At 41.0% G+C, this 10,000-nt stretch overlaps 1 protein-coding gene across 1 annotated transcript in view; it reads right to left on the reverse strand.

Annotated features, from left to right (window-relative positions):
• Positions 1-8,104, reverse strand: part of ncf4 (neutrophil cytosolic factor 4) — a 17,951-nt gene extending 9,847 nt beyond the window's left edge. Inside the window, exons 1-6 of the mRNA XM_030781519.1 lie at positions 7,977-8,104; positions 7,534-7,618; positions 6,924-7,080; positions 3,331-3,401; positions 2,664-2,791; positions 1,550-1,598 (exon numbers count right to left, since the gene is read on the reverse strand). Coding sequence (XP_030637379.1) covers positions 1,550-1,598; positions 2,664-2,791; positions 3,331-3,401; positions 6,924-7,080; positions 7,534-7,618; positions 7,977-8,008 — 522 coding nt within the window. The 5' untranslated portion in view covers positions 8,009-8,104. The remainder of the gene's footprint in view (positions 1-1,549; positions 1,599-2,663; positions 2,792-3,330; positions 3,402-6,923; positions 7,081-7,533; positions 7,619-7,976) is intronic.
• Between the last annotated feature and the right edge of the window lie 1,896 nt (positions 8,105-10,000).

A 10,000-nucleotide genomic window follows, 5' to 3' on the forward strand; every position in this document is an offset into this window, starting at 1 on the left:
GAAGAGGAGGAGAGAGATTAATGAAGAGAGGCCAGATAGGGCACGTTGGGAAAACTATGTGTATGTATGCATGAGAGGGTGAGTGAGTATGCATCTGTGTGTGTGTGTGTGTGTATGCATCTGTGTGTGTGTGTGTATGTGTATGAATGAGAGAGTGAGAGAGTATGCATTTGTGTGTGTGTGTGTATGCATCTGTGTGTGTATATGTGTATGAATGAAAGAGTGAGAGAGTATGCATTTGTTTGTGTATATGTGCATGAGAGTGAGTGAGTGTGCATTGGCATGTGTGTGTATGTGTGTATGAGAGAGTGAGTGAGAGAAGAGTTAAACTGAGAATGGAAAAGGGAGACAAAGATGGATAAAGAAATTAGCAAAAGAAGTGGAGCGGGGCAGGAGCCGCTAATGGGGCGACCCATTGACCCAAAAAAGAGAAACAACGGGGAGAGAAAGAGAAAGATGTTACAGCTCTGCGTTTTGGGCCACACAACATGCATCAAACGGTGGAGGGAATTACACCCCAATCATCTATCAGGCATTCCAGTTCATTAGAGAGCAGCTCCAACCCAGAAATCAGCATGAAAAGTCTCTCTTTCGAAATGAATGACATGCTTTTCCTACACTGAGGCCAAACAAGGCTCTTATTAGCCAGTGAGTCTACCCATGCTCTAAAAAAATCAGATAACTGACACCCTCATTAACAGAAACGAAAGCAATTCTGAAATCTTAAAAAAAAAAAGAGAGAGAGAGAGAGTCTGAAAGTCATTAGCTCTGATATTTTTAAAAAATGGATTTGAATGTGACAGATGAACAAACAGAAACACCACCAACACCAACACCAACACCACCACCAACACCACCACCAACACCAACACCAACGACAATAACAAACAAATCAAAGTGAACAGAAACATTTCTGGTCATTTTTTTTTTGTGTGGCAATTTTTTCTTTCTTTCTGAGAGGTCACTCAGAAACCTTAAAACTAGTCTACAAATATTGATGAATTGTAGTTCTAAAAGAGGCACTGGATGCTGAAGACTCTGTCATCTTCAAAAGCGGCTCCTTATAGCCTTTGACCTTTGAGCAGAACACTCCATGTAGGGGCTTTGCTTAACGCACTGAGGGAATAGATGCTACCTGTAAAATGTTCTTGTCTTATAATATACCATTCATTTGAATCTCAATGTGTACGTTTAAAAAGGCTTTTATGGTAAACGAAGTGAGAAAAATCCTAGATGTCTCTTAAAAGAAGCTGAATTCAATGGAATATTTGAATCCTTGAATGTGCTTTTTGCCTTAGAGAGGACTGGTGGGTGTCAGTGAGTCGTTAATGTTGTCACCGTGTGGGTCGTACTGTGGTGTGTGTCTGTGTGTGTGTGTGTGTGGGAACCATGTCAAAGTCCTCTGACCGCGTGGTTGTGTTTCCCTCTGAGAGTTTTGTATGTGTATGTGTATGTGTATGCATGTGTGTATGCGTATGCGTGTGTATGCGTGTGTGTGTGTGTATGTGGGCTGGTATGAAGAGTGTTACCAAGGAAACTGTTACTGTACCTCAGCTCGGGGGGAGGACAAGAGGTCTGTTTTGGGTTTCACGGTTTTCCTGTGGGGGAGAGATAGAGAGAGAAAGAGAGAGAGAGCAAGAGAGAGAAAGAGAGAGAGAGAGAGAAAGAGAGAGAGAGAGGAACATTAGAACTTTGACTTGAGTCCAGCAATGAAGGCAGAGAACATCCTACTTTATTTTATAGGATAGAGAGACTGACAGACAGACAGACAGAGAAAGAGAGTGAGTGAAAGAGAAGAAGGAAGTACACTGATGAAATCCACACAGTGAAATACAGAGAGAGAGAGGGACTTATTGCACAAGATTTGGTCAAAGATGTCCATGTTGCAGGGGCTTGGTCAGATACAACACTATCACTGAGCTTCTACAGAGAGAGTAGAGATAGTAAAAGAATAGAAAAATGAATATGAATTCTAACCCCTTTCGTACTGTAGCGTACACCAAATGACAAGTGAGTAATGGATGGGCTGAGTATTGATGAGTACAGGGAGCAAGTAATAGTCGTACAGTACAGTAGAGTACTACAGTACAGTACTTAGTGACTGAATAATAGCAGGGAGGCATACAACGTACTCTTGAATATGAGACTAGAATCATTTTTGTACTATGTGCAGTGTTGCATGGTGAGTTGTGAGTGAGTAACAGTAGGCAGGTGTACAGTGTACTCTTGAATGTGGGGAGTGAATCATTTTTGTTCCATGTGCAGTGTTGCATGGAGAGTTGCGAGTGAGTAACGGTTATGGCTGTGAGTACTATAGGGTCTAAGGGGCTGAGATGTACTATCACCGTGATCTGTATGTTAGTTTGCAGCGTGTCTGTACTGAATGATTAATGATCATTGTGATTTGAAAATTAATGAAATGATAATAAGATTAAATAGAGATTAAGAAATGGAATCAGTGAGCGAGTGGTTATAGTGGTGATCTGTCTGTTGGTCCGTAGAGAGTAGAGATCATTTTAAAAGCGTGATGCATATTTTAAAGAGTGTGTGCATTTTAAAAGGGTGATGTGTATTGTGTGTACAGTGAGTTTGTAACAGGCGACTAGTGCATGAGTAGTGAGTAGGTAGTGAGTGAGTGGTGAGTGAGTACTAAATGATCCTACACTTTGCGTGTGGGAGGCCGAAGGCGGCGGAGTGCTCTGGGAATCTGCTGGCTATCAGACTCAGTCTGGTAGAAAAACATCCTGATCAAATCATCCAACAGCACCCAAGTAGGCAAATTCAGTAGCCTCTGAAAGACAGAGAGAGAGAGAGAAAAAAGGAAGCATCAAAAGAGAGAGAGAGAGAGAAAGAAAGAGAGAGAGAGAGAGAGAGAGAGGGGGCTTGTAAGGATGTGTTAAATTAGGAAACTGCGCATTCAAACCAACAAATGGTACTTTGTGATTTAAACTTTTGCAATAGAACTGAAATCTGCATCTGAATGGTGACACACAATGACTTGCTCTGGCAACGACTAACACAGAAAAGAGAAGTGATTGTATAAAAAAGGGAAGTGCAATTTTTCAGGAGGGGGGGGAGGGGGGGGCTGACCTCTGTTTCACACATCTATTTAAAACAAAATACATCTGACTTCAAAAGAGAAAACAAATTGCATTCCAGATTTAACAGGTCACATATTGCAGGAAGTATGCATAGTTTTTAAAGTTAACTTCTCATCTAACTACATAAACGAACTCTTCACACTGACTAAAAGACTGTAAACAGATATGTTTTTCTGTTAATAGTGTAGGGAAAATATGAATATCCCTGCTGACGTGTTTGTGAACTTACCGTCATGTAAGTATTAAGTTCGGGAATTCTGCTCTCGGCAATCTCTTGTTTGTTTCCCACATATACTTTACCTAAGGAAAGAAAACACATCTTCCCTAACTCCCCTGTGAATACAGCAATCAAATATTTGCCGAAAGGTTTACATAGATTTCCTTCACGCTCAATGTGCAATTAGTCATCAAGCCTTTAATGAGAATTCAACTCAATTAAAAGAAACGTTACAGCAAATTAGCTCTCTCCCCCCCCCATCAGCAAAAGTGTACAATAACAATGTCAGTGGTCTATGGCAGCTCTGTTATGGTGTTAAGATCTCCAGCGTGTGGAGAGCTTTGCGCAAGATTCCCTCCACCCCCCCCCCCCCCTCAAAAAAAAGCCTTTTACGAATACTAACATATAAAATTAGATCTGCTATTGATTCAGAAAAAGCCATTTCCGTCTCACACAATATTAAATTTAGCTTCATCTTAATGACTATCTTGTAATCTCTCTCTCTCTCTCTCACTCTCTCTCTCTCACTCCCTGTCCTTCTTCCACTCCCTCCCTCTGTCATTCTTTCTGATCTAATGGACGGGACGAACGACTCCCGAAAGATTAATTAAGTTCTTATGTTCTAAATATAGGCTACACTAAAAAAGAGGCTTTGAAAAAAGCTTTGGCTGATGCAGTCGTAAAAGATAAGGTACTCTTTTCCTTGTGAAGGCAGTGTTAATGGCTCAGAATCAAACAAACTTTAACTTAACCAATTACAACACTAAAATGAATAATATTCATGCTATGAATTTTTATCTCAGTTTAGGCACCGCATCTTATTTGAATGGGTAATGAAATGTCTTGGCACCAGTTTAAACGACTAGCTCAATTCCTTCTCTCTTGGTCCCACTCGGGCCTCCACAAAGCTGGCCACTCTGAAGGATGTTATACAGACTAAAGACATAAAAGCCAGAGAGAGCCAGGCACACAGGCAGCCTCTACTTCTCACCAGCTTAATGAAATACTGTGGTAGCTGGCCAAAAAGCGACTGAGCTATATTCAATTAGAGAGAGAAAGAGAGAGAGAGAGAGAGAGAGAGAGAACTGAAGAGCTGAGGGAGAGGAGAGAGGGAGAAGGGCATCTGAATATCCTCTGCCAGAAAGGCAGAAAAGAAACAGAGAGGTAGAATAATAAAAGTGTGTTTAACGCAAGGGGGGGGGGAGGTGCAAGTGTAAAAAAGCCATATAAACCAAGCTGTTAAAGCAGAGGATATTAACAGAGAGAAAGAGAGAGAGACAAAAAAGGAGAGAGAGAGAGAAAGAGAGAGAAAAAGAAAGAGAAAAAAGAGAGAGAGAGAGAGAGAGACAGAGAGAGAACAAGGGCTTATTGAGAGGCCAGATTCAGTGAGACAGCAATATGCTGTCTGGGCTCAGAGTCAGATGACAGCTTCAGTCAAAGGGTCTCCTTATCGCACCAAAGCATTCCAACTCTGTGTATGGTTTTATGTGTGTGAGAGAGAGAGAGAGAGAGAGAGAGAGCTGACAGAAAGAAAAAGAGAGAGGGAAAGAAAACGAAGAGGGAGGAGAGAGAAAATTGGAAGAGAAGAAAAGGCGGACACGCAGGTAAAGGTGTGCTGTTGGGGCAATGCGGTGGATTAGCACTAGTTTATTACAGACAGATCAACAGAGCTTAACTTTAAAGCAGCTATGCCTGGTTCAGTTTGTATTGCCCACTCATCTGCCTGGTCTGATCTGCATTATTCTAACTTTACCTGACCCCTCCCTTCCCTCAACCATCCACTCCAACTAAACCACTCGGCCAACGGGCCTACATACATTAACAGCTACACCTTATCAATAAACACAATATAATATCATCAGACACCAGCAGAACTGAAACCTGTTGCCTGAGGGTACCATACACTACATAGGGTGTTGCACATATATACATACATACATATACATACATACATACATACATATATACACATATATACACATATATATGTATGTATGTATGTATGTATGTATAGGCTATGGCATTAAAAGACAACAGTATAACTGCATAATTGTTAGAGGAGGAGTGTGGGAATGGATTATCGGTGTTATGAAGAAGGATTACGTCCAGACATGGGAAGTACCCATAACCACACAGCAGATCTGTGAATTCCACAAAGCTTATCTCAGAATTGCTTTAGATTTATTACCACCTACAGTATATTTACTCTGCTCAGTGTTGATTTGTATTGACACTGAAAAGAATGAATATGTGGTTGGATTGTATAAACCCTCAGTAAATTACACAATATTTTAACACTTCATGAAAAATACATTTTGATTTTTTTTCCTTCTCTATCGCATTGTGCATCTTTAATTTGTCTGTTCCCTCTTCCCCTTTCTTTCTCTCTGACATGAACACATGAAAAGCAATTCTGAAAGTGTGACTTTGTGAAAGTACCAGACTTCTGAATGAGGATGACATAAGATTCAGCTCATAAGTGAAAAGGCTTTGCAGTTTATCAAATATGCAACTGGGACACAAGGCCACACTCCTACATTTGAATGTTTCAATAACTGCATTACAATATTATCTGTCAGCAGGAATAAATTGAAGGAACCTCTTTAATGTCTGACTGGAATTCAGTTTTCTTTCTTTTTTTCTTTTTACTTTTTTTTTACTACTCTATGGGGATGGAGAAACTTCAGTTGATCTGAGGGTGGCAAGATTCAGTATTCAAAACCTTCAAAGTGAAGATGAATATGACAGTCTCTGGATGATTTCTATATGACTGACTGTTTTTTTTTAACATAAGTACAACCCAAACTCTAATACAACAAAGATCTCAAAAATTCATACACATCCAGTTATACAAATACATACTCACTGACTGTCAAATACACACTGTGTCATACAGATTCATGTGCTCACACACACACACACACACACACATTATTACATTTCTGTATGTCAGGTATCTGAGCTCAGGACTGGTATGAAACCTTTGGGTTGGAGAAGTGTGTGTAATTTGAGTTGAAAAGTAAAATATATATTCTAGCTACTACAGTCATTGAAGAAAGACTCTCTACAAACTGAATTCGAAACAGGTTCTGATCCAAACATTCCACCGCACAGACACATATTCGAGAACTAAAACCGGGTGTAGAGCCACTGCCTGGTTTGAATTCTTCCCAAAATGTGGTTTGATGAAAATAAGGCAGCAGAGTGGCCCACAGCCAAATAGCTCTCTGTCAGTGGAGTAGTTCAGAGACTAATCTGGGTCAATGGGATGGAGAATGGTGGCCTGGTACACCGGGAAATGAAACACTTAATATATTAATCTCATTTCCAAAAGTGGTTTCAGCACACATTCAGAGGTGGTTTCAGCACACTTGCCACAAAAATTTATCTCATGAACGTAAACAAAACTTCACTGGTTCACCAGGGCAGCGGGGCCACTTAAGCAAACCGTTTAACTGGGTTTAGGAGTGCATAGGTGTGTCAGATGTGTGTGCGCGTGTGTATGTATGTGTGTGTGTATGTATATGTTTGTGTGAGTGTGTGTGTGTGTTCGTGTATGCTGTGTACATGCGTGTGTGTGTGTATGTGTGTGTGTGTTGACTGACCAGGCAGTGAGGGCAGTTTGCAGGTGTAAGCTGAACCAGGCTGAGCTTCAGGAGAGAACTTGAGTTCCAAGGACTGATGCAAGCTGAAAAACTCTCTGTATCGGCGATAGATCAGATATTTACTGTTTCCTTTGGTCTTTACCTCTATAACAAACCTCTGTTAGAAAAGACAGAGACAGAGACAGAGAGAGAGAGAGAGAGAGAGAGAGAGAGAGAGAGAGAAAGAGGAAGAAAAAACAAAAAGAAGTGACTAGGTGAACCAACCAGAGAGTGAAAGAAACAACAATGTGTGTTCACAACAGCATTACACTGAGAGAGAGAGAGAGAGAGAGAGAGAGAGAGAGAGAGAGAGAGAGAGAGAGAGAGAGAGAGAGAGAGAGAGAGAGAGAGAGAACAGCTACACATTTCTACATACATACTCCCTAAACACTAAATTAAAAAAAAAAAATCCACTGCCATCACCACAGTAGAGAGGGAATTTTGTAATGATTTTCTAGACAATGCATCCAGCAGTTTAATGTGTTTTCTTTTACATATAGGATTATCACTACCATATTGTTAGACACAGAACATCCATACGAATATGTGTAAACTGTGTAAACGGACTCACATAGTATACAATAAAACCTTTCTTCTCTTCAATATCAGCGATCGTAGCACTGATAGGAATGTTGTCCGGGAGCTGGTCAAAGTCACTGACAGACAGACAAAAAAAGTTGGTATGTGAAATTAATGATGAAACTTAGGATTTTTTTTTTACAAACAGCCAGCTAGTCAGGTGGAGGAAACACTGGCATACTGGCTGAGGTTTCGACTTGTCCTTTCGTCTTTCGAATCTATCGCAAAGGAAAGAGTACGAAAGCATTTCAGCACAGTAACCAAAGCTTACATATGTTATACATATTTATAAACACACACACACACACACACACAAACATAGACACACATCTGTGACTATACTCACGGGTGTAGCACTCATTCAAAGTGGAAAAAGTTTTATTTTTAGGAAATCACAAATAATAATAATAATAAAAAAATATAAAACCGCCTCACCTCTCATCCCTGAGTTGGCGTGGTAAGGACATTGTAGGGTCGACAGAATGAAATAAAACTTTGACTGTACGACACGGAGTTTCTTCTCGTTTCGTCAGAAGACTCACTGGCAAACTATCACAGTGCGTTTCACATCGAATGCCGCTATACAGGAAGCGAAAGTTTCCGCTCAGTCAACACAAACTAGAAGTTGCAAAAGTTTATAACAACAGGCATTGTGCTTAAATAAATAAATAAATAAGTAGGCATATTTTATACATGTCATTTTTAAACTTGTGGGCTATTTAGAAACGCGACTAGTCCTGCACTAGCTGACACATTTCCCTGTAGCTTCATAAAATGCAAAGTAACGTATATCCAAGAAATAGATGTTAAATAAGCTCTATGGCATTTAAACTCCCGCATTGCAACTTTCCTCAAGCAGCAAACAAGACTCACCTTTCACGGTCAGTGCACACGCATAAACTTTACGCCCCAACCTGATGTTGCGAGGATTCTGTCTTTAAATTTATGCAGTAGCTACTATAAGTAGTCACTCCGGCTTTGTGTTGTTCCCCCGTGATATTGATGGGTGGAGAGCTAGCCAGGGAGAACTATGAAGCTGCGCCTTGACCAATATTTGTGAAGCGCAAGTCTTTGTTGCTGAACGCATGACCTCGTTAAGCAAACGGCAGGTTATGACTTGGAATGTCTGATACGTTTGACTTCTTAGAACAAACAACTTTGTCCAGGAACTGACTGGATAAGAACTTGGTATGAATACTGTGGACGTGTTGCTGTTATTCCTCATTCCAGCGCCTAAGACTTTTACAGTTTAACGGGAAATATACTTGTGGAGCACACAGGGCCAGCAGCAAGTTTCTTATGACTTCTCGGTCAAAATCAAAGCCCCATTTTGGCTTCGCAGTTCAGCAGGGTGGCCACGGGGTGTCAGCAAAGAGGGGAAAGGGCAGAATAAAAAGGGGTGGGTGGGGGGCATCCACCGTTCGATACACATAAGTTTCAGTCAAAGGCTAAATTCTCACCTTTTCCTCGCCTGTGGCTCATATCTTCCACAGACTCGGGCCTCTTACCAGTTTTAGAGTGCACCGCTGTTTTTTTCCTTCTTATTGCTGTTCTCTAGACTGTGCTCCTACGCAATGAAATCGATGTTGTCATTCCTGGTCGTCATTAGAACCGCTCCTCGAGTTAAGAGTCACTGCCCCGAGTGTTGCTATGTACAATGGGACTACCTTGGTTTTCACTTTCAATATTCTCTCTTGCTCCTCCTTCAGTCCCTGACATTTCTTCAGCCTCTCCTATACCTGCATATTGATGTTACCGTCGCTTGGGATTGCCACATCCATCACAACCGCCGTTTCCTGCTCCTTGTCTGTTATCACTATGGTTTGTCTTTAGTTATAGGCCTATATCTGTACGGATCTGGGACTGCCACAGGACCTCAGCTCTGTTGTTTTCCTGTGGGAGTACCCAAATCCATATTCCTTGCAGACGTTCCTGTGTATGTGTGTGTATATTTGTATGGAATGAAAAGTGAAAGTCATCAACCAGCAAAGATGTCTGATGTTTATGCAGGCACAACAACAGCAGAGTTTGAAATCAGTGCATACAACCATGGCTGCTTATCTCAGTTGGTAGCCTCGGCAGATATGCATACATACACACACATACACATATACATACACATATACATATATGTGTATACACACACACAGACACACACACATACACAAACACACACACATTTCAAACTTTGCAGTTGTTGTGTCTGCATAAACATCAGATATCTTTGCTGGTTGATGCCTTTCACTTTTCATTCCATATATTCAGGTGTCATTCAGTATATCATAAGAATTATGGCGCCCCCTCCCTGCTTCCCACCCATCCACACACCCACACACACATGCTGTGACTGTCTATGCTGTAAGATGGCTTGCAAAACGGATAGACAGGTTGTTTACTAACTTCTATATTTACTATGGTATTGAGTAGCTAGCGCTTTGAAAATGCACATCTGAGGTCCC

Source organism: Chanos chanos, chromosome 8 (genome assembly GCF_902362185.1).
Source record: "Chanos chanos chromosome 8, fChaCha1.1, whole genome shotgun sequence".
NCBI lineage: Eukaryota > Metazoa > Chordata > Actinopteri > Gonorynchiformes > Chanidae > Chanos > Chanos chanos.